This window comes from Lampris incognitus, chromosome 18 (assembly GCF_029633865.1).
Source record: "Lampris incognitus isolate fLamInc1 chromosome 18, fLamInc1.hap2, whole genome shotgun sequence".
Classification (NCBI taxonomy): Eukaryota; Metazoa; Chordata; class Actinopteri; order Lampriformes; family Lampridae; genus Lampris; species Lampris incognitus.
In genome coordinates, this window is record NC_079228.1 from 13,876,882 (window position 1) to 13,902,167 (window position 25,286).

The window sequence follows — 25,286 nt, forward strand, 5'->3', positions numbered from 1 at the left end:
CAATTTTCCCTCATCTCCCTGAAAAACAACCCAGCTGAATGACCCCAGCCGGACACAGGGGCCACCACACTTTCCCCCATGTAAAGCAGCTAAGCCTTGGTCCTCCACTCCCCCAGAATACTTTAGACAGCCCAAAATGACACGACAGACAACAATACACTCAGATTAGCAATCGGGGCCCTGTTGCAAAAACGTGTCATTTCCCGCAGTCTATCTGATTAAAGTGATGATGATGATGATGATGATGATGATGACGATGATGAAGGCGGCGATGATGGCGTTTTTCCGCCGGTTGGTCCATTCATTCGCGTTGTTAACATGGCACGGGGCTTCTGCCGCGCGCCGAGGGTGTGGTTTCGTCTACATCACCACAACGCGTCACGGATGCGGCTCCGTTTTCGTAAACTGTCGTTTGTGCGAACAAACATACCGGACAAAGACGACGCGGTGGCGACGCCGACATCACAACACAAGCGGTATTTGACGCGGACAGTAAGATAGCCCGGGCGGGCCTAACTACTCACAGCAGGGATCGATCCAAGCGGCGTTTCTCGGTCCGAAACGTCCCCAAATCCCGGAGCGGGTGTGTGTTGGAAACGGGAAATGGCCAAAATAGCGGGGTTAACGTGACGATCCAGATCTCGTCCTTTCTCTAAGAGTGTAAAATCTCCGTCAGTCCACACACTCACACGCACACACTCACACGCACACACACGCACACTCACACACATACACTCACAAGCGTAACGATCTCGGTAGCCCAACGGCGACAGGTCTGTGTGTTCAAGGTCACAATTAATTAATAGTAAAAGTCGTTGCTGGCCCGGTCCACTCGTCCTCCCGTGCAGCCATCTCTTTCTCTGCTCTCCCCGTCCCGCTGCGCTGTCACTCAAACAGCGGTCTGATGACGTCACTGCCACCGCCGTCCACAGGGAGGCGTCCAGATTTACGAAGACCCCCGCCAGTCTATCAGGCGTAAGGACAAAGCGTCGTCTGTGCTTCAAGTCCTTACAAAAGAAGGTGAAAATGAAAAATAACACCGTGTGGATGGCTAAGGCGCAATTCAACCTTTTATTCTATGTCATAAAAAACATTTCATAGTTTTTATTTTACTGGAAGGTATTTATTGTTGTTTTTTTTCTTTCTTGAAACAATTCTCAGCATAGCATCTCTCTTGTTCAAATCATGTAGCTGCCACGATGTTGCACGCTGAAAGATGTTCATAACCCCCCCCCCCAGATATTTCGGGCTGATGTTATGCACTTTAGAAGAAAAAACAAGAGTCAAATGTGCATATTTCCCTTCTTCCATAATAGCTGCTAAGATGGAAAAAGACTTACCTCGTTTCCCATCGTTGGTGCTGATGGGAACGTTTTATAGACATAAACAAATGGATTCCCTCTAACATGAACTGACTGTGTAATGCACCACAATGAGCAAAATGAGAAAGCTGTAAAAAGTATATATAATGAACTCTGGCATTTACTTCAGAGAGAGAGGGAGCGAGAGAGAGGGAGAGAGAGAGAGCTGGGCCCTCTACCCACTTCCCCAACTGCACGAACTGAAGACACAGAGGGAGCATTGTTTAAGATAACCATGCATGAGGGTCCAAACACCCTCCTGCTTCATACCGTCACTTCAATTTGGATGCAACCGTTTAGAAACTAAAGCATCCTGTTTTACCCATTATTCAAACCAGACAGGCCCACCGGCCTGCTCAGCAAGAGGGAGTACGTGAGAGGAAATACAATGCATGAAACATTATGCCTCTGGAATAGGGAATTGCCATGATTGGGGTTAGACGTCATACGTTTTGCGTCGACCTATCGTGGTAAAACCTGAAAAGTTGAGATTGTTCGTGCTGTGAGTAGGAATTCAGATGAATGGCGGCCCAACAGCAACGGCCAGGACGAGGGAGCCACGTGTCATTTTATCTATACACACAAGATGGCAGCAGAGTGTATCTTATGATATACTGTGCAAGGTGCCCCCCCCCCCCCGCCGCCCCGCCACCCCAACCACCACTAATAAGAACCCAACAGTGGCTTTCATACAAAAAAAAGAAAGAAAAAGAAAGAAAAAGGGGGGAAAATGGAGGTCACCCCGCTTTAGTAAACGTGTGCTTCCAGAGAGGAGCGTGGCTGCATTGCTCCATGATGAACAGCATCCTGCGCGGCTATGGATTTACTCACTTGCAGCGGGCACTGACTTATCCAATATGTTACCCCGGCGACGAAGCCCTGCCCTACGGGTGAGGTAACGGAGTCTCCAGATCACCATTGGTGTGTGTTGGTGCAGCCTTGGCGTTGCCGCGGAGCCGTCTCCTCTGGCAGATGTGTCTCGTTTGCTGCCGCGCTCGCTGAACCGCTTCGCCATAGCGGTGTGTTTCATGGGGTTCACGGGGTTCATGGACCCACCGGGACTCACTCAGAGTGAAGTTTTTTGATGCATCTTGCTGATGGCCTCGACAGCGCGTCAAACTGCTTTCTGTCTGCAGCGTCAAGTGCTCGGATGCATGTTTCCTAGGGCTTATTATTAATCATATTAGCTGATGATGATCTGGGTAATCGAGGTCCTGGTCGAGAAGTGATTTTCGCATGGTTTTGTTCGAGCGCGTGCACGCCGAGCCAAAGATACAGTGCGCACATAGGATGAAACGACCCCAAAAGAAGAAGAAGAGTGTGGCTGATCATCCTGTCCGGACTGGTGGATGTTGGTGAATGGTGTTTGGGTCTGTCCACGGCAGCACATGGGCACTGGTCCTGAACAACAACACGGTGTGTAGCTCACCAGCGCCTCGTTGGTTTATTCCTGCACGGGAGCTCTGCTAACTTGCTGCACCGCTGACGCCGCGTGGAATAGACTGGTTTCTTCTTCTTCTTCTTCTTCGCTGTCAACCCTCCGAATTTTTATTTTCGAAAATGAATTTCGACCAGATTCTTTCTGCGGTGGGGGGGTTCGGCAAATACCAGAAGATCTTGTACGTGTGGATCTGTTTACCCCAGATCCTTCTCGCCTTCCACATGATGGTGAGCATCTTCACCGGAGCCACGCCGCCGCACCACTGCCGGGAGCATGCCAACATGTCCTCCTCCCACCGCGATATCCCCAACCTCATCCTCATCCCCAACCCCAACCTCAGCCTCAGCATCCCGGCGGACCCGCATGCCGACTCCTCCTGCTTCTCCACGGACCTTTTACACCAGGGGAACCGGACTGAGCGCGCACCGTGCGGGCACGGATGGGTATACAGCAAAGAGACTTTCCAAAGTACCACAGTCACCGAGGTGTGTGTGCGTGTGTGTGTGTGTGTGTGTGTGTGTGTGTGTGTGTGTGTGTGTGTGTGTGTGTGTGTGTGTGTGTGTGTGTGTGTGTGTGTGTGTGTGTGTGTGAACAAAGTGGCATATCTGCTGTGCAACCGATCTGGTTTAACCCAGATAGCAAAACTGCTGTGGCCCGGACCCGTCCCACACCCGACACTTCATCCGGCCCACATACTGCTTGGAATGATGGCACTTGGGCGGTCCGCTCCTGTTTGCCAGATCTGGGCCAGAACCAAGCCATAGCAATGCCGCATGTGCCACATATTTGCCAGAGGTGGCCCATATTTGTGTTGTGATATTTGGTCCATATTCACAATTAACCACACGGGCCACTTCAGGGTCACATCCAGATCACATGTAGCCGAGAGCACCGCTTCTTTGCCAAAAGAGGCCCACATTTGATTTGGCATATTTGGGCCATATTTGCTTCATTGCCTGAAGTGGCCCACATCCAGATGCTATCTGGGATGCAACCATTATGGGGATATGGCCCACTGTGATGCAGCCATACTTGGGTGTCCTGAACACCTTTCTTGTGTATTTGCTGTGAAGCTTTGCATCGGTACATCTTAACCCTCTTCCACCTCTCCCTCCTCTTTTCCACTGCTTTTCCCCTATTGTGCATTGTGCTATCTTGTCGTTCATGTATTTCCCTCCCACCCTCATGTACCCCCCCCCCCCCATCTGTCCCTATAGTGGGACTTGGTGTGTGAAAGAGCCGGGCTGAACAGCTTCGGCTCCTCTGTCTATATGTTTGGCCTGTTGGTGGGATCCCTGGTGTTTGGAGCCATGGCTGACAGGTAGGCGCTTCCGTTGTTCTTCCACCTTATCTGGAGCCCTCTGACTTTCCCTACGGATAGATAACACACACACACACACACACACACACACACACACACACACACACACACACACACACACACACACACACACACACATGTATGATTGCATGCACGCTTTTATGCACTCATCCATACATGTGCAAGGGGAAGAAGAGCATTCTCATGTAGTTGCTCTCCCTCGCTCTCTCTCTCTCTCACTCCCTCTCTCTCTTGCTCTCCCTCCCACTCTGTCTCTCCCCTCCCTCTCTCTCTTGCTTTCTCTCTCGCTTTCCCTCTCTCTCTCGCTCTTTCTCAATCTCCCTCTCTCTCGCTCTTTCTCAATCTCTCTCCCTACCTCTCTCTCGCTCTCTCCCGCTCTCTTTCTCACTCTCCCTCTTTCTCACTCTCTCCCCTTCCCTCTCTCTCTCTTGCTCTCTCTTTCTCACTCTCCCTCTCTCTCCCTCACTCTCCCCCTTTCTCACTCTCCCCTCTCTCTCTCTCTCTCTCTCTCTCCCACTCTCTCTCTTTCTCACTCCCCCCCCCCCCCGTCTCTGTCTCTCTGTATCAGGTATGGCCGTCGTTTCGCCCTCCTGTTGTCCCTGGCTCTTCAAACGGTGTTCGGGGTGGCCGTGGCCTTCGCTCCCAACTTCGCCGTCTATGTGATCCTGCGTTTTGTAGTGGGGACCACCATATCTGGAGTCATCATCAACGCCTTCGTACTCGGTACGAGTTGAACACACGAGTGCCGCTGTGCACAGCTGCACCAACACACACACAACACACAATCTTATGATAAGAATATTTACATGCATAAAACATATAAACCACGTTTATATGAGTTTGTTATCCGGTCTTGATAAGTGTTACCATGTCATTTTACCCCCTCGCCATTTTTTTTACCCAATCACAGATCACAAAGCTTTGCCAAGCCTCGTTGGCCTATTTTAAGCTTTGCCTTAATTTAACCCAATCCCCCTCCTCTCCTCTCCCCTCCCCTCCCCTCCCTGCCCCTCCCCTCCTCTCCTCTCATCTACCTGTCTCTCTTCTCCTCCTTTCTCCTGTCAAACCCTGCACCGCTGTTCTGTCCTCCACTCCCTGTGTAGGTACTGAGTGGACATGTACTCAGAGACGCATGCTAGCCGGTATAATCACTGACTATGCCTTCGGCCTGGGCTACATGCTGCTCGCAGGTGTAGCGTACTTGGTTCGAGACTGGAGGAAGCTGCAGCTGGCTATATCAGCTCCCGGCTTCCTGCTCGTCTTCTATATATGGTGACGGATGCAAAGCAAGCACACAAAACCCCTCGTCCACCTGCTCACGCACACAAAGCAGCACGCGGGACATCTATATGGCTAGAACTGCAGGGCTGCATGGGATGGGAAGTTTTGTGCAGCCTCAAAGTTGCACACACACACACACACACACACACACACACACACACACACACACACACACACACACACACACACACACATAAATACACACACGTGCATACAACACCAGCACTGACAGGGTGGCAGTGTCGTAGGTATCACTTCATTTATTGTTTGTGTTACGCCTCAGGGACGGCGTAAATGCACACCCTAGTATTGTTTCTCCCCTCTTCTCCTCATTTTTACCTCCTCTTCACTGCACCGTGGCTCCTTGTTGTGACTTTGCCCACTCCTTCCTCTCCCCACATGGTCTTCATCTGTTCTCGTGTTTCTCTTCTCTCTCTCCCTCCCTCTCGTGGCCCGGTACTCCCTTCACCCGGTGTCAGGGTGCTCCCCCAGTCTGCGAGATGGCTGCTGGCCAACGACCGGCGAGAGGAGGCCATCGTTCTCCTCCGCAAGGCGGCGGTGGTCAACGGCCGTGTCTTACCTCCCACCGTGCAGGTATACCTCCCAGTTAATCCCCGCTCACCCACCCACACCTGCACTGGCGTGGAGCGGGGAGCGGCGTCTCCCAGCGGCGTCGACGCTAGCTGTTGGGGGTATCTGTGAAGGTCTCATGACACGCTAAAGTTGCGTGTGTGTGCGTGTGTGTGTGTGTGTGTGTGTGTGTGTGTGTGTGTGTGTGCTCACCAGGTTGACAGGTGTGAGATAGCAGGGGGAGGAAAGCAAACTCACTCAGCGGTGGATCTTGTGCGAACTCCTCAGATGAGGAAGAGGGCTCTCATCTTGTTCTACATCTGGTAAACAGAGAGGATGTGTGTGTGTGTGTGTGTGTGTGTGTGTGTGTGTGTGTGGACGGACAAATCTATGGTTCTGTCGCAGGTACATCCAACTCGACTGTGGAGATGTTTGTGTTGGGTTGAAGTCACTGGCCCGCTCTCTCTTCATCGCTCCTTGTGTCCACAGGTTCGTGAATGTCCTGGTATACTACGGTCTCTCGCTGGGTGTTTCCAGGTTAGGGACGGACCTCTACCTGACCCAGTTTGTGTTCGGGCTGGTCGAGATCCCCGCCCGTTCTCTGGTCCTCCTCGTCCTGCCCTGCAGTCGCCGTCTGTCCCAGAGTGGCTTTCTCGCCGTGGGAGGGCTCGCCTGTTTGCTTATGCTCGCCGTCCCTGCTGGTAGGACGGCTGACATTTGTGCAGAACTCTTAACACAACAAACTATTGCCTCTTTTTCTTCCTCGTCATCCCCCTGTGAAATGTTTCTTCTGTCACTGCTTTACAGTCCCCTCTTCCCATCCATGATTACTCTGTTAAACTACTTTTCTTAATGTAATATCTCTACTCTCTCTCCTCTCCACTGCTCTCTCTCCCTCCCCCTCTCTTGCTCCCTCCCTCTCTCTCTCTTTCTCCATCCCTCCCTCCCTCTCCCTCCATTGCTCTCTTGCTCTCTCTCCCTCCCTCCCTCTCTCGCTCTCTCCCTCCCTCTCTCCCTTTCTCTCTCCTCCACTGCTCTCTCGCTCTCTTCCTCCCTTTCTCTCTCTCTCTCTCCCCCCTCGCTTGCTCTCTCTCTCTCCCTCTCTTTCTCTCTCTCTCCCTCTCTCTCTCCCCCCTCTTGCTTGCTCTCTCTCTCCCTCCCTCCCTCTCTTTCTCTCTCTCCCTCCCTTCCTCGCTCTCTCCCTCCCTCCCTCTCTCTCTCCCCCTCTCACTTGCTCTCCCTCTCTCTCCTTCTCTCCCTCGTTCTCGTAGACTACCCCAACCTCCTGTCTGGTCTAGCCATGGTAGGGAAGTTTGGCATAACAGCGTCCTTTGCTGTAATCTATGTTTACACTGCTGAGATATTCCCCACCGTGCTACGGTAAGAAGTGTGCGTCTTCGTTTGTGTCACATTTTCTCTCCAACACTTGAAATGCGATTCCTTTCTTTCTTTCTTTCTTTCTTTCTTTCTTTCAAGAGCGTTTCTTTCAACCTCTCCTTCTGTGCCTGCAGACAAACCGGCATAGGTGTGTCCTGTATGTTTGCTAGGATGGGTGGTGTGTTAGCCCCCATCATCAACATGCTTCACAACCGGAGCCCCTCTACACCCCTGGTCATCTTTGGTACCTCGCCCCTCCTGGGTGCCGTCCTGGCTCTGGCACTGCCAGAGACCGCTGGCCGGCCTCTCCCTGATACGCTGGAGGATGCCGAGAACTGGGACATCAGGTACGGCCACCTCCACCTTTTGGGGAGCCTTCACCCTTTGAATATTGTTTGAGTCAGTGGGTGCTTTCCATTTGGACCTGCCACCGTGCTGCATAATGCGTAGCGGCGAGGCCGGTGAAACCCACATAAATGGGGCGCCGGATCCCCATCAAGTGCTGCTCAAACGATGGCGGATAGTGTGGCAGAAGCTGAGGTGACACCCCCTGTTGAGGAGGAGTTTTCTCAACACTGATGCTTTCCATTCGGATTGGGCCATAGAAAACCACATAAAAGAGGGCGGCAGGGTGGCCCAGTGGCCCACTGTTGCCTCACAACAACAAGGTCTTGGGTTCGAGCCCCAGGCCGACCCAGGTCCTTTCTGTGTGGAGTTTGCATGTTCTCCCCGTGTCTGCTTGGGTTTCCTCCGGGTGCTCTGGTTTCCTTCCACCTTCAAAAAGACATGTACGAGGGGCGTCCGGGTGGCGTGGTGGTCTGTTCTGTTGCCTACCAACACGGGGCTCGCTGGTTCGAATCCCTGTGTTACCTCCGGCTTTGTCGGGCATCCCTACAGACACAATTGGCCGTGTCTGCGGGTGGGAAGCCAGATGTGGGTATGTGTCCTGGTCGCTGAACTAGCGCCTCCTCTGGTCGATCAGGGAACCTGTTCAGGGGGGAGGGGGAACTGGGGGGGGGGATAGCGTGATCCTCCCATATGCTTTGTTCCCCTGGTGAAACTCCTCACTGTCAGGTGAAAAGAAGTGGCTGGTGACTCCACATGTATCGGAGGAGGCATGTGGTAGTCTGCAGCCCTCCCCGGATCAGCAGAGGAGGTGGAGCAGCAACTGGGACGGCTCGGAAGAGTGGGGTGATTGGCCAGGTACAATTGGGGGACAAAAAGGGAGGGGGAGAGTTATGGAATCAGTGTCATACCTTTATCTTAGACCGAATCCAGTGTAACTTTAATCCAATATTAGCATAGCAAGTGGCATTTCTCATGCCGAATTTAAATGCAGTGGAATTTTTATCAGGGCCCTGTGATGGACTGGCAGCCTGTCCAGGGTGTCTCCCCACCTGCCGCCCAATGACTGTTGGGATAGGCTCCAGCATCCCCGCGACCCCGGTTGGGATAAGCGGCTTGGAATAATGAAATATTGGGTGGAAACAGGGCCCATCAGACCCACATGGGTGCCATGCTGGTCGGGCTTCGGGTCGCTCACAGTGTTTAGCTGAAAGTGGGACGTCTCATACACCTAACTGGGTTTTCTTTACTGACCGTCTCGAAGAATTTAATGAGAATGTGGGGACAACATGGTCAATAGCACAAGACAGGAAAAGATGGAAACAGGGTTGACGCTGCACTCTTTTTTCCCGTGGTCTTCATATTGAAATCCTGTGCTGATAGTGGAGTACTGCACGGTCTGTAAACCTGCCACCAAACTTCTCCTGTTATCAGAGTTTTTTTTTGTGCGTTCAGCCCTGTTAGCTAAGTTGAGTCAGGGGACCTTTTGTCCTTCAGCCTAAGACAACAGGACCACTTGGAACTTTAAGGAGCTGATTGCTCGGTTTAGTTTCGGCTTGGCAGTCTCCCCCTAGTCATATCTTCGCGTGTCTTCCCATCACCTCGCTCCACTGGTCCTCTCTTAAAACAAAATAAAACCCATTGTTTTCCACCGCCCTCTGCCCACAACGGATTCTGAAAAATGCAAATGTCCTCGGGTGGAGAGGGAGAGGTGTGTCTGTGTGATAGGGGTCAGGCAGACCTGACGTGCTCGGCTGCTCATCCGCTTGACTAGAGAGAGCTTAATAGAGTGGCACTGGATCTAATGCTACCCTTTATTACCAGGCGATTTGGACCCGTATCAGTCTGAACCACCAACTCTGCTGGCTGCAGCTGCAGCTCGAGCCTCGCGGCTGCATAAGAAGCCTTCAGGAGCCGGCTGTAGATGTGCAGGACAGGGTCACACAAGTGTCGGAAGGGCTCTTAGCTGTGTGAAATGCAGCTTTGTTGGTGGCTGTGTTGCTCCAACTTATCACGAGCGTATCTGTCCGTCTGTGGTCTATAATGTGACAGCAGTCTGCCCGGGGACAAGATTACAAGTCTGTTTCTGCTGGCATGTGACATATCCAGTAGAGAATGTATGCGGCAGGGTTTAGCCAGGGTACGCTGTAAATGATCACTGCCGAGGATACACAAAAAGTCTGCTCCTTGACAAATTTTACCTCGGTTACTCAGACTTCTCTTTCCGTGCCTGTTTTCTGCAGGTCACCGTCCAGCAAGGCGAGCACAAAAGTGTGTGAGGACATCAGCCAATCACCAAGCAGCACAGAGGGGCAGGAGCTAGAACTTCTAGCACAGTCTTGACCCTGGGCAGGCGCACACACACACACGCACACACACACACACACACACACACACATGCAATGCAGCCTCTCATTACCAGTTACGTGGCATTTTACTATGCAATTTCATGAGATATTGAAAGGTCTAATTACGAACCCTATGCAAATGTATGGCCAAGAACAACGCCTTTCCCCCATTTCCAACCCCCCCAACACACACACACACCTCACATTTGCACAAAGCAGACCATTCATTCCCATCGCCAAGGAAAATCAACAAGATGATATTTTTCCAGATGCAGATAAAAACTCATAAATAAAAAAAATATATTAATGGGCTTTTTGTACTCTTGCGCTTTCCCAAGGATACTCCCTAATTCTGAAAATGGATGTATTTTTACTTATGAGCCGAGGCTGTACAAATAGCCCCCTTGACAACAAAAAAAAAAATTAATATTCAAACATATTTATGCACCCAGACGTACCAATGCACTGCTGAATATGGAAATCAGTGGACCGGGGCCAGACCGGCGACTACGCTGGTTGGACCAGCAGGTCTTACCTGGAAGTGAACTGACCATCATTTCTTCACTGCAACACACCATAGTCTGTTATGGTGGTTTCAAAAAGGACAGCTTTTTAATGGGCTTCTGAAGTGATTTTGGAGTTTAATTCTGCCTGTCAGTGATTCCGTGTGTGTGTGGGGTGGGGGGGCATTATTTTTGTGGTGTACTTTAACCGTGGACCGTGAAATGTCTTTGTCATAGCTTTATAGTATATGTATAGCTGTGTCATGTCTGTATTGTATATCCCTACTGCCCCCTTTTCTATATCCCTCCTCGAGCAGAGAAAAGTAAAACTATCCAAATGAGACTGCACCCCTCCCTGGGCTACGATGATCTGGGACCAAATTCGTACCAAGTCCGTGGGATCCACCTGGAAAAGACCCACAGAACTGGACGCCAAACCGCAGTTTATAGTTCTGGTTTTGATGTACTTTAATGATCCCTGTAGGGAAATTACGCTCTGCACTTAACCAACCCTGGCTCTGCAGCTAGGAGCAGTGGGCAGCCGCCGTGCAGCCGCCGTGCAGCGCCCGGGGACCAACTCCAGTTCGTCTTGCCATGCCTCGGTCAGGGGCACAGACAGGAGTATTAACCCTGACATGCATGTCTTTTTGATGGTGGGGGAAACCGGGGCACCTGGAGAAACCCAACCGCAGACACGGGGAGAACATGCAAATTCCACACAGAGGACGACCTGGGATGACCCTCAAGGTTGGACAACCCCGGGGTTCGAACCCGGGACCTTCTTGCTGTGAGGCGACAGTGCTAACCACTGGGCCACCGTGCCGCCCCGTGCCGTTGAAGATGCTACAAGGACTGATGTATACCATGGATCACTTAGTGTTGTCACAGCCCGTGGGGGACCACCCATGACTCACGGGTGGTCCCCCACAGCCAATGCTTTGACAAGCATTACGCTGGCGTCTTTCATTTTCGATGCATGCATGTAACATTTCCTCTTTTTTTTTTTAAATTTGCCTAATGTAGGCTCTCTGTACTTAGTAATGAAGCTCTGATGTAGTTTGTGTGAAACCTGTGGGCGATGTATGACATCAGCATGGTAAGGGTTCAGAAAGAGAAGGTTTCGCTTTTACACCTCGGCGTTGTTTACAAAGGTTAGGCCTTGTTTTTCTACGCTACAAAACTGTATCATTTACTTGCTATAGCCTCACAATGCACAGGGTTAGGATCTGCCCTATAAATGCTATCTATAAGGGCGTCCGGGTAGCGTAGCGGTCTAGTGCGTTGCCTACCAACATGGAGATTGCCGGATTGAATCCCCGTGTTACCTCCAGCTTGGTTGGGTGCCCCTGCCGACACAATTGGCTGTGTCGGCAGGTGGGAAGCCGGATGTGGATATGTGTCCCGGTCGCTGCACTAGCGACTCCTCTGGTCAGTCGGGGCACCTGTTCGGGGGGAGGGGGAACCGGGGGGAATAGCGTGATCCCCCCCACGCGCTATGTCCCCCTGGTGAAACTCCTCGCTGTCAGGTGATAGAAGCGGCTGGCGACTGACTCCACATATACCGGAGGAGGCATGTGGTAGTCCGCAGTCCTCCCCGGATCGGCAGAGGGGGTGGAGCAGCGACCGGGACGGCTCAGAAGAGTGGGGTAATTGGCCAGATACAATTTGGGGGGGGGGGACGCCATCTATAAAAGTCTTACCGCCAGTGGTTTAAGAAACGTGCATTGAAATAAGTCTGTCTTTACAGCTAGGTAAAAGAAAAAAAGCCAACGCCTGCATGGGCACCATGCACCGGTCGTGATTTGATAGGCTGATACGCTGGAATAAAAAGCAAATGATTACCTAAAAATCCATTTTTCCTGCAGCTTTGTTTCATTTGCATACTTCAGATGTGCCCCAATTTGTCCGGATTCACCAAAATACCCATCGTTTTCCTGCACGGATTTGGGAGGCGTGCGCCACCGCTGCCCGGGTACGACACAACGACCGCAAACGTATCAGAGAACACAACAAGTCAGTAAAAACATTCCATACTGTATTGCAATGATTCCAGCGTGGCACATCACGGGTTAAAAGTACAACGACATGTTCATGTGTGTGGGACAACATGTGCTTTTGTGCAAAGGAAGTGAAGGCCGTGTGCCTTTGTGTCGCCTGCGATAAACATGCTCCAAAACACCATTGAAAAAGTACATTTCATCAGCTGTATATCTTTCGAGTCACTCTGACAAAACTACTCCTCAACTCTCCCACACACACACACACAAACACACACACACGACCCCTTAAACGATAAGTCTCCTGCAGGCACTCTCACATAGTGGCACTAATAGGAACAGGAAGTGCAGCTGAACGCGGTCTATGCCAGCGTGACGTATGTGGCATCAGTGGTGACGCCGCAGTTGTTGTCCTTCATAGACATGAGTATGTAGCCGTCGTTGCCCCAATAGGTGGACCACGAGTTCTTTATCAACCAGTAGGGTTCCCCGTCTAGGGTGCCGTAGCCCACTGCGAGCACAGCGTGGTCCAAGTCATCAGGTGTGTTGCCTGTGAAAATAAAAAATGAACCGATGAAATGAAAAAGACTTGTTGTCGATCAGCCAAAACAAACAAACAAATACAAAACCAGATGCATGTGTAGTTGTTCAGCACTGACCACAGTCCGGTTCGTAGTACACGCCATGGCTGTAGAAGACAAAGGATCGATGTGAAGCATCGATACTGACTGCGACCGGTCCGTTTTTGAACAGTGCTAACTTGAGAGCCTCTGCACTGCCCGATGTGACGTTCGTGTAGTTCTTGATCTGTGCAGTCAGCTGGGACGCGTTCACACGGCACAGTCCGTTCTGTTCAGACAGGGAAACCCGGTTTAAAGACATCTCACTAAACCCAGCGGTTCTTCTCAAAATGGACTACATTAAACTTCGAACTATCTGAAGAACATACACACATACGCCTTCCTTAGACTGCTGTGCTGCACAAATTACTGGTGGACATTCCAGTAACAGTCATTGTTCTGATCCTGGCACTAATGAAGGCCCTAAAGATGAGTATGGCATCGACTCCATAATGTGCCGATCAGGCCCGTTGTACTGTGGGACAAAGTTCCAGATGCACTACTTTTTGTTTTTTTAAATTTTATATTTCCTGCTCTTTTTTCTCCCCAATTGCACTTGGCCAATTACCCCACTCTTCCAAGCCGTTCCAGTCGCTGCTCCACCCCCTCTGCCGATCTGGGGAGGGCTGCACACTACCACATGCTTCCTCCGATACATGTGGAGTCGCCAGCCGCTTCTTTTCACCTGACTGTGGAGTTTCACCGGGGGACGTAGCGCGTGGGAGGATCACGCTATTCCCCCCAGTCCCCCCGAACAGGCACCCCGACCAACCAGAGGAGGCGCTTGTGCAGTGACCAGGTCACATACCCACATCCGACTTCCCACCCGCAGACACGGCTAATTGTGTCCGCAGGGACGCCCGACCAAGCCGGAGGTAACACGGGGATTTGAACCGGCGATCCCCATGTTGGTAGGCAACGGCTACACCACCCGGATGTCCCAGCTGCAGCGTTTTAATGAGCCACTGCATTGTTGTCAATGAAGAGCAGGGTCTTTACTCAGTCACTGGACTACATGTTTTAAGAGCTCCAGTTTGTGATCCCCCCCTCCAACTTCTATCCTCATAACAGACGTACACAGACCAAACTGACTCGGGTGCTTTTTGTGGAACTATTCTCTTATGAGTTTTTCAAAAAGTTTAGATTTTCAGAAGAATGCACTTGAAGTTTTTGAAAAATTACCACTCAGTAAGTTGTCTGTGAATGTTCTCATTCATCCAGGTCATGGTTAGCCAAAGGAGTTGAATCAAGTGCAACTGGACTTGGTATATATCCGTGAAGATGTTTCGCCTCTCATCCAAGAGGCTTCCTCAGTTCGTGCCTTTCTGACTAGACCAAGCTAGTCTGTGGATATATACCAAGTCCAGTTGCACTTGATTCAACTCCTTTGGATAACCACTCAGTAATTTCACCACTCATTTGCCAAGAATGAAGAGGATGTACTCGTATATACCTAAGACTAATATCTCATCTACACCTGGCATTGGGTGTAAATACAGTAAAAAAAAAGAAAGTACTTTTACTGGCTGTAAAATAACACTGTAAATGTAAAAATCATGGGGAGGGGATCACATGAGTTTACTGAGTGGACCCTGGCTGTAATGTGTCTCCTCAGCTGTCCTCGATTTGGTTTCTCACCATTCCCATGTAGGCTCCGTAAGTCTCGGTCGTAGCGATGCCCCCGTGCTTCATTATCCACTCATATGCTCTCCACTCCTCCCCGCCATCGCAGCCGTTGTTGCCGAAGCCCCAGGAGCAGTCCACCAGCATCTGCTGAGACAGGACCTGCAGGGAGCCCGTCTGTAGGGAGACCACACCACGGTATAAGAACAAACACAGCAAGAGGCGGACATTCTTAAAAAGACCCTTCCCAAATAAACAACATAAAATGTAAGGATCTTGCCATCCTTAGCCTCTTATCACTGCATGAGCCACAGCAAGCAGAGCAAGGAAAAGCACTGTGAGGAAGAAAAAAAAAAGCAAATACAGGGAGAAATTCGATGTGAGCAATTTTGAAGGATTAAATGAGGTACAAGGTCACTCAAAAACACAGACTGGGGATGATTTTGAAAAATAACCAGGGGCACAGCATGAGGCGGGAACAGCGGGAACCAGAATGTGTGACCGCTCTCTAATGAACATTTCCAAACCAGCTGCTAACTACAGGTTGCTGGGTGGATGCTGTGAGGTCGGGGAGATGGAGAAAATGATTGGGCCCCCAGGGGGAGGATGTGTTTGTGAACCTGCCTGTGGGTATGCGGGGGTAAATGGGCATTGGTGGGTCACTTCCTGCTGCTGCACATGCTGGCTTCCTGTGTACTGGCAACATTACAAAGAGGAACAACTGTGGCGTTGACCCATCCCCATCCCAATCGCCACATATTTGCAACACGGAGGCCCGCTTCAGCAGCTCACTTTGCGTCGGACTTGCTTGACTTAACCCCCCACCCCCCACACACACACACACTTTACTTGATGGAAGACACACCCACTCTCACATAAATCCTTGCATGGCACTACAAAACTGCCTTGTTACACAGTTTGTCCTCATCGCTCATTGTAAGCTGCAGGACAAGAGCATGTAGATGTCTGTAGATCTCTGCGAAACTCAGCCACTTCGCCAGGGCGCCGTCAAACTGCAGAATGAACTTGAACTTACACTTGAGTCACGTTGCTCAGCAACATGGGGGGAGGAATGCCTTTGAGTCAGGTGGTCAAGAGAATGGAGTCAGGCCAAGTCTGACATTCACCAACTTCCCATCTCGCACACCGTCAAAGTCTGTCGGACGGGATTGAGGGGCTCTTAGAATGAGGCTTTCCTTCGCTCCTCCCCTTCTTTAAAGTAACCCAAGCAGCCAGCTGGCTTAAAACCACAGGGTGTAAATCTAAGGGGAGGAATTATCCATCCATTCACAAGGAAGGTTTTGTTTAAGACTGAATGAGAACTAAAACAGATCTGGATGAAGCAGGCATCAGTGAAAGTTGCCTAAAGGCAGACTTAACACCCTACCCTAAAGCTAAATCAGGAATCCAGACAATGACCGAAACAGAACCAATCTCCACACAGCATCCACCTCACGCCTTACCCTCCCCAAACTCTGAGGAAAGAGGAAAGAGCAAAGAACGTGGTTTCACAAAAACAACCAAACCTGTCCTCAGAAAACGAGTTCGTGTTATAAAAAGAAGTCTTGAGGAGCAGTCAGTCTTGCCAAGGTCATGTTGTGTAGTCACAGGGACAACTGCCAACAGCACAGCGGTGGTATAAAGGGGTGGTCGTAGGGATAAAAGGCCCGTTGCGGGCTTTGTACAACAGTTAAACTCGTGAATAGGCAGCTCGTAGTGAGAGGACAGCATGGGTTTGACTATCAAGGAGGAGCTATTTTGCAACCCGGGGGGGATACGCTGGACAACATAAAAAGGGACAAAACAAACCAAAGGAGGCATGAATTTATCAAAAAGCGTATCACCCCATCTCTTATTTTAGACCTATTTAAAGAATTTGCGTGCTACATTAAAAAGGGAAAACTCTCATAGTCTGCCTTAACAAAGCCAATTTGTTTTATTTTGAATGTCATTTGGTTTTATAATTGTTATAATTAGGTTTATATTCCAATTTTTTTTTTACCAATTCAGTTTTCTTCTTTTATCTTTACCCTCTTCATATCTGTGCACTTGCATTGACTGTAAAGTGCATCATTGCATTTTAATGTATGAAATGTGCTATATAATTAAAGTGAGGGATTGACTGGTCACTTGTCTACCCTCCTTCGCATTTAGTGGCAGAGTCAGGGCAACGATAGATACGTATCGGCAATGCATTTTATTAATGCTATTGTATGACTGCTGCATGTTTATGATACTGTTACTCTTAGTGCTTGTATGCTTGTTTTAATTCTCTCACATCTATTACTTGATTCTTCTTTTAATTCTTCTGCAGCTCTAACACCTACATTTCCCCGTCTGGGGCTTAATAAAGCTAATCTAATTTAATCTAATCTAATAATTTAAATAAGAGAACCCAACACCAAAGCAATGACGAAGCCCCGTGTTGGCCGTGTGTGACTTCAGAGAGCACAGGGAAGGAAGCAGCGACGTCAGTTCAGCCTGTTGAGGTGGGGCCAGTGGCTTTGGGGCAGTGTGTGTTTTTGTGTTAATTTCACCTTCAGGAAGAGGGCACCCTCTACTGTTCCAGTGGTGGCAAAACTCCAACAGGACCCACAGATGGCCTGGTCCTTCACTGGAGTCACAGCACCTGCAAAACAACGATCAAATGACAGTTCAGGCGATTGGCTAAAACACAGTCGTCCTTCAGCAACTGTGCACGTAAACCCTCAGCTGCAAGCTCCCTGCTACAGGAACGCATCACCTGTCTCGTAAGCATTCCCTCCCACTTTTTCTCCCCACTTGTATCTGGCAAATTACCCCACGCTTCCGAGCCGTCCCAGTCATTGCTCCACCCCCTCTGCCGAGCTGGGGAGGGCTGCAGACTACCGCATGCCTCCTCCGATACATGTGGAGTCACCAGCTGCTTCTTTTCACCTGACAGTGAGGAGTTTCACCAGGGGGACGTAGCGCATGGGAGGATCACAATATTCCCCCCAGTTCCCCCTCCCCCCCGAACAGGCGCCCCGACTGACCAGAGGAGGCGCTAGTGCAGCGACCAGGACACATACCCACATCTGGCTTCCCACCTGCAGACACGGCCAATTGTGTCTGTAGGGACGCCCAACCAAGCCGGAGGTAACACAGGGATTCGAACCGGTGATCCCCATGTTGGGAGGCAATGGAATAGACCACTATGCTACCCGGACGCCCCTCATAAGCGTTTTAAATCCTGCACAGTAAAGTACCGTAAAGCCTCCAGTCGACAGAATCCGGTACTTGCACCCCATCGTAGAGCTTCGAGGGGAAGGGCAGCCCTTTGTTTGGGGTCTTCCCCTGTCTTCTTCCCATCATGGTGACCACCTCAGACATGGTGTGATCTGACAGCGGGTTCAGCGCCAGGGAGAAAGTCAGACCCGCTCTGTTCTTAGAGTGGACATATCTGGAGGAGAAGATATGATTCACAGAATCACCAGCTGCCATTTTTAAAAAAACACATCACCAAATCCTTTTGAATCCAGACTTCTTGGTTCTTGGTGAACGGCGAGGTAAAACGTTTCCACCAAGTCACCAACTTGGTCTCCCTGATAATACACTTCAGACAAAATCGCATTTTCATGTCCTTTAGGATTGTGACTGTTACGTCAGTCCCACACATCCCTCTCACCGTAGGTTATGAAGAAAAGCGTGTTCTCTCTTCTCGTGCTCCCTCTCATCCCCATAGCGACGCTGGTATTTCTTCTTATAGTGGCTAAATATACGTTGTGCGTGGCCCGAGGCTGATGTGTGGATGAGCTCCTTCATTGGATTGGCCAACATGTGGTGCTCCACACCTGGACCAGGGAATCCTCCACAGCTCACCTCTATGGACAGAGGAAAAGACACACAACAGAGCATAAACCTTGCCAATATCAGTCCCGACGGAAGAAGTTTGTTTAATTTCGCGAGATGGTTGGATTGACAATGTGGTTGAAGATCTGTTTTGCTGTGTGGCCTTTGTGCCACCTTTGTGGATTAATACTGAAATCAATCCTAAATCTAAGGCACAGAATAACCAACCCCTGTTCAGTAATATGCCCACACCCAACTACCATTATAACAATGATCTGAACGATGAAATACGGGTTCAAAGGTGGTTTGAAATGCAAAACACACAATACTTGTGATATTGTGTTTCAAAGAAGACGCTGTGACATTTCATCATCATGCTTTTTTCACATGGCCATTTTGTTCATGTTCTTTCAAATGGTCAGTCAAGGCTAGAGTTCATTCACTCTTTGCCCAGTGGTTTTAGAATGACTCTTCCATTACTTCTCCGTAACTTTTATCTTAACTTCCACAGCAAAGCAAAAATAAACATTCTTTTTAGAGTTGCCACTGAAAATGTGTGTTGTAAGAAAGCTAGCCAGTGGAGGGACATGTTAGCATACTGGGACAAACTGTTTGTTGTGTGAACACACACGATGGAAATTGCATTTCCACATTTATTGACATTTACAGGTTTTTCATGACCGAATGAACCCTGAGCCTAACGTCTGAGAAACAGGCACAACAGAATAAAAGCCACTATTTGTGCAACAGAGCAGATTTTTGGATACTTGTTTAATGATTCTTCATTGAACTTTGTGGCTCGACTCAAGTGGTGCACCCTGGACGCCGATAGGGGTTCAGTGTGCTTGCTCAGAGACACTTCAGCAGGGTGGAGACATGTTGACGTGCGGGCTTGGATTCAGTCAGAGGACGGTGTACCTTCTCACCGCACTACCCTGCTGCCCCACAAGCCTGAATGAATATAACTAAGAACACCAACCTTCGGGCAGTGAGAAGACCTTTGGGTCCACATGTGTGCTAAACTCCTTGTAGTCCACCAGGTATTTGTCATAATGGGATCCCAGCAGTGTGTTATAGCCCATCATCTCATAATGGAGGGGTGTGGGGAGCTCTGCCTTGGTCTCTGCACCCCTCTCTGGCCTGGTCACCCACAGCGTGTAAGTGTTCTTCTTGTGACCCACAATGGTCACGTTTTGCCAGACTTCACAAAGGGAACCTCCATAATACTCCATTCCCAGAAACTAGAGGGGAAAAGGCATCTTGGTGAAAGTCTTTCCAAACAGGTTTACACATTTATCTCTCCAGAGAGACAACCTGTTATTTTATTGATCAAGTTCCTGAGGGATTACGCATACACATTTTCAGTTACTGAGATTACACAAGCACACGCACACGCACACGCACACACACACACACACACACACACACACACACACACACACACACACACACCTGAAAACCCTGGACATCAGGCAGTGACACTTGAGGTTTGACTGGGTCCTCCTTTGTACCATTGACTTCAAAGCATTTCATAGCATTCAGCTCCACCTCCGTTGTCTCAGGAGTGATTTTGTAGGACACACCCCACTGCTTCTCTGCTCCTAACTGATATGTGGACACCTGACCTGTTTGTGATAAAAACAACAACAACAACAACAACACATGATAGGGTTAGACATTGTCCCCTTCTTTTAGGCCAGGGTTAGAGTTATTCCAGTTATATCAGCGACGTATGTTTCACCAGTGTCGCCAGAGTCTCAGTAACCACAAACAAGTTTGTGGCATGCATTTGCAGAATAAGCTCTTCCAAAAGCTTAATCATTCATTTTCCCTTCTTTGTTTAGGTGCTGAGTGGTGATTTCACATTCCACATACACAAACAATCATTGGACACGATAGGCCTTAAGTTCCAAATCCACCCAATTCAAATATAAAAAAAGGAAGTCAAAAAAAGATGAGGGATTAAGAAGTAAAGTTACCATGGTAGTAGTCTATTCGGCTGGAGTTCCCCGGCAGGTCGAACCAGGCTTCAAATGGCTCCTTTATTTCAGCATAGGGTAGGGATATCACTCCTGCCACGCAGACAAAACACCGTTATTAGACAAAATTCAGACAAGGAGGAGCGAACATGCAATATAAGGGCACTATACTCTTTACCTTTGACATGATAGGTCTTCCCAAAATCTGGCAGAGAAGGGAGTGGTTTGCCATCTGTGGCTGCCGGACACAGAAGGAGAGAAGAGAGATTGGAGAGCTTTGCCAACATCAACCTCAAAACTTCCTTAATTCTCAAAGCCTGTGACCGAAACTACGTTTTCTGCCATGCCTGCATCCCCATCAGTGCAAACACAAGCAAAACTCCACTCCATCCTTTGGTTGAGAAGCTGTCATAGTAGTAACGCAGTCACGAGTGTGTAATTGAGATCACGGTATTATTCTGTATTTAAAGTTACTCTGATCTTCAAAGTGAATGACGGAATTCATGATAACGAGAATCTGCTGTAAAAAAAAATCCCACGAAACGAGGTGTGAAATATTTAGGGGAGTACTAATTCGGGTAACACTTTAGTATGGGGAACATATACACCATTAAGTAGGTGCGTACTTTATAAGGTGGTAGTACCACAAGAAGAGTTATTCTCCCTTACTAACACGTAATGAATATGGTCTGTTCTTACATAACAAAACACAAAAGTACAAGTGTTAATAGTGTTAAATTACTCTAAATTAAGTTTTTGTTACTTAGATGTCACTAAAGTGACATCTATGTTCCCCATACTAAAGTGACATCTATGTTCCCCACACTAAAGTGTTACCCTAATTCGAGCTCTAGTTTTGTTCATTGGGATGAACATCAGTGTGCTTCTTAAATACCGTATATTTGCACGTGTAAGCAGATATCGTCCTTTATAAATTCGCTTTCATAATAATATTTTTTCCGTATTGTCCTGATGCAACCTACAATGTGTGTGTGTGTGGGGGGGGGGTGTCTGTCTGTCAGACCGGTGTGTGGAACTAGGTCAACACAATGAGACATTCTGGAGATGATTTTCTCCCCGTGGCGAAATCAAGCCCCGCGTGGAGCAACGGGCGCATCGTGTTACATGTATCCAAACACAACACTCGGACCTGGCTCGCCGTCTCCTACCTGTCACGCACCACAGAAGCACTGCCGCAACGCACCAGGGCCGCATCTTCGCCGCTGTGAACCCGTCCGTTCTGATTCTGATCAAAACACACACACACACAAAAAAAAAAAACGTGTAACTAACTCTCGAAAGACAATTTTTTTTAACTAACCCTCACAAGACAAGAAGACATCGACATATCAGTTTCAACATAGCAGCAATGGGCCAAGCGTGATTTCAGGGTACGGTGGACGTTATTGACGTCACCGCTCCGCCAATGAAACAGCGGGCAGCTAATCACGTGATCGGCGCTCACATGATAAACCTTAACCACTTTTGTGGCTTTCGCGCTTAGCGTCTTCAGGGTCGCCTTGCTCAGCGTTTATTCTCATCCGTCTACACCGCGCAGTCAAAGTACACGTGGAGATGACGTCAAGATGAAAGAACGTTAGAGAGAGACCCCTCCCTGTTGCTCTCCCCAAGGATTCTTTTTTCTTTTTTAAATATAAGGTTTTTTTTTTAGGGAGTTGATGCATATCCGATGTGAGGGTCTAAGGATAGGATGTTGTATTGCCGTAAAGCCCAGTGATGCCAATTTTTAATTTGTGATAATGTGCTATACAAATAAAATTGACGTGACATTAATTGGTTGCACGCGGATGTCGACGTCACGGTTTACGAAACTGCACTGGGCGCTAGATGTCAGCGTCTCATGCCAGGTTAGCGCAACCAACCACGTCACCTCCCACCGAGCATACAGGTAAAGAAGTCATTTATAGTAGACAGGATACATGTTTTTTTTAAAAATGAAAACAATTAAGTATGACGTAATTAAAACATTTTCAAAACCTGAGAACACCGTGTAATGCCCAAAATATTAACATTGCTAAAACCAACATCAGGCCCTCGATTAGCATGTTCCATTATTTTAGAAATGCTGCAACAATCTTGCTGAATTGAGACTGGCAGACAGCTCGTGGAGAAAGGAGCGGACTCGCTCTGTCGAATGGGCGTCTCTGGTATGGAAGCTTTTATTGAACATTATTATTGTGACTCACACAGAAGACATTGGGCCCTGGCTCGCTAACTCAAGTCATGAGAAACACCGCAACACAAAGACCGTATGTGTGCTAGTGCGCCTGTGCAGTCGACACTCAGAGGGCAGTGACCTCAGAGCGATAGAGGGGGGGGGGGGAGAAGGAACCAACGAACAGTTGGGTTGGCAGCCCTGGTAAAACCACATGCAACATTCTCATTATCAATCAGTCAGACTTTATTTGCATAGCACTTTTCATACAAACAAATGTAACACAAAGTGCTTCACACAATAAAACCATACCCCCCCTCATAAAAAAAACCCAACGGTCAGGTAAAAAAAAAAAGTACAGACAGATTTTATAAAAGTACAGACAATTTTACAACTGAGTTAGTAAAATAAATAAAAGCGTCATAAACATTGATTAATTAAAAGTAACAACAACCGGAGCAGAATATATAAAAATAGCAAAATATACAAAATACGTGCGCGCGCGCACACACACACACACACACACAAACACACACACTTAAAACTTAGCTGTAGGCTGTTTGAAAAAGTAAGGTTATTAACTTGCTTTTAAATGTGTCCAGTGTGGGGGGGCCTCTCTCAGGTCCTCAGGCAGGACGTTACATCTGGGCGTAAATACAAAATGCAGCTTCCCCTGCTCTAGACCTATAGCATGAGGGATGCAATGGTTAAAAAACCACTGCCATTGGACCTGAGAGTTCTTGCTGGTTTGTATGTAATTAACATGTATTTTATAACGTTACGATCACGGATGAATAGGCTCGGTAGCCCTTGGCTAATGGGTCGGACCCTTTAGTCGACTGGTTAACGTTGTTGCCCGCGGTGCGGAATAAACGAGTTCGCGTCCCGGCTGTGGCGGTCCGGCCGGGCTGCCACCCGAATTCGCTACATTTGTGTCAGAAGTGGGATGTCCCGCAGGTACTCGGAGCCGGGTATCTTGGGAAGGTCAGTGCCAGAGGGCCTTCCAAAGGCTAAGTCCACAGGGGTTCGCAGTTCTCTCCCGAACATGAGCGCTGCCGGTGTACACCCAGTACTTTCTTGTACTGCCGACAGGTACGCCCACAGGACCAGGGGTAGATGACAGTTCCAGTCTCGCTGGTGCCATGAGGTGACAATAGCAAGTTGTGTTGTGAGCGTACGATTGAACCTCTCCACCAGTCCGTCGCTCTGGGGGTGGAGGGGCGTTGTCCTGTTCTTCTTCACCCCCGTGCGTTGACACACCGCAGCGAACACCTGTGCCTCGAAGTTGATGGCGGGAGCCCCAGGTTCGCGTCCTGGCTGCGGCGGCTCCCTCCATCGGATGCGCTTCCCGAAGGAGGGGGGTAGTGTAACGTACACGAATAAGTAGACACGTTAGTCGACTGATTAACGTTGTCGCCCGCGGTGCAGGAGATACGGGTTCGCGCCCCGGCTGTGACGGTCCGGCCGGTGTAGGGTATGCAACTATTCTGAGTATAGTCGTATATGATTGAGTTAGTATCAGACAAGCCGCCTCCATTGTAGCCAATCAGAGTGAGGCTCTCTAACACACGGGGAAGGGGAAAAAAGGAAAAAAGAAGAAGAGAGGTGGTGTGCGAGAGCTTTGCGGCTGTGTGTGGGTCGCCGAACGAAATCTAGAGAGAGAGAGACAGACACGTACTGAACGTGGAGTGACTCTGTTACCGTCTACAAGAATCCTTTGGGACGAATTCGTGTTTCCTGGGGTGCGTCGGAGAAGGTATCCTGCTCGGAGGCTGCGAGTGACCACCAGCTAGCATGAATTCCCCCGACTAGCAGTGGAGTGTTTGAAATGGACTGAGGACGCGGAAGTCAGTGCTTCGTCGGTGCCGTGAGTTTCAGAGGGACATTTGTCATTGTTGTAGTGTGCATGAGGCACGAAGAGGATTCTAGACAGACAATAGTAGACATTAGTGTTTAGCGATTGGTCTCTCTCCAGCACTAGCTTAGTACCGCACTGGATAAGCCAATAGTACTAACGTTAGTCTATTTGTCAGTGAAGCTAGCTAGCTGTTGACATATATGAAATGTGTGCTCTCAGTTGTAGAAGTAAATCGTTATTTTTGTATTAACACAGGCAAACTTCATGAGTACATACGGGTACTGTGTGATGAACAATGTTAACAGCCAATGAAATGCGCTGAGATTGACATGCGGTCTGTGCGTATATACAGCGCATCAGTCAATCAAGTTGCTCTCTCTACGTTGATTCCGGCAAGAGAAGAACTGACGCCCCACTGTGTATTTATTCCTCCGTAAAGTTAACAATTATTTCGGTCTAGCAGTGGGTATACACGCCAGAATCGCCGAACAATTCAACTCTGACAACAGGTTATGGGCCCAGAGTTTCCCAGAGATAGTTATCAATCGATCTGGCACCGTGAGTAGAAGGGTCGCCGAGTCAAATAGCAGGGGCGAAAGACCCAGGATGGAAAGTTCGAGTAGCCGTTGGTCTCGACTCGCCTTTGACGGAGATG

At 49.1% G+C, this 25,286-nt stretch overlaps 2 protein-coding genes across 3 annotated transcripts; one reads left to right on the top strand and one right to left on the bottom strand.

The window, feature by feature from the left end:
• Window positions 1–2,921: 2,921 nt before the first annotated feature.
• si:dkey-166k12.1 (solute carrier family 22 member 13) lies at window positions 2,922–10,060 on the top strand. Its single transcript, XM_056297968.1, has 10 exons — window positions 2,922–3,287; window positions 4,020–4,123; window positions 4,713–4,867; window positions 5,248–5,416; window positions 5,905–6,019; window positions 6,212–6,318; window positions 6,485–6,696; window positions 7,267–7,375; window positions 7,507–7,719; window positions 9,961–10,060. Exons 1-10 carry the CDS (start codon window positions 2,922–2,924, stop codon window positions 10,058–10,060), a joined length of 1,650 nt encoding a protein of 549 aa, XP_056153943.1.
• A 2,531-nt stretch (window positions 10,061–12,591) lies between these two features.
• On the bottom strand, window positions 12,592–22,850 carry zgc:110239 (uncharacterized protein LOC550326 homolog). Of its 2 annotated transcripts, none has more exons than XM_056298456.1 (12): window positions 22,805–22,850; window positions 21,767–21,843; window positions 20,776–20,835; window positions 20,598–20,690; window positions 20,071–20,243; window positions 19,598–19,859; window positions 18,455–18,650; window positions 18,036–18,229; window positions 17,346–17,437; window positions 14,824–14,985; window positions 13,225–13,414; window positions 12,592–13,115 (listed from the first exon to the last, which is right to left on the bottom strand). In XM_056298456.1, exons 1-12 carry the CDS (start codon window positions 22,813–22,815, stop codon window positions 12,928–12,930), a joined length of 1,698 nt encoding a protein of 565 aa, XP_056154431.1. In that variant the 5' UTR covers window positions 22,816–22,850; the 3' UTR covers window positions 12,592–12,927. The 2 variants fall into 2 exon arrangements, with proteins under 2 accessions (XP_056154431.1, XP_056154432.1); XM_056298457.1 differs by lacking the exon at window positions 22,805–22,850 and adding an exon at window positions 22,063–22,097.
• Window positions 22,851–25,286: the final 2,436 nt, after the last annotated feature.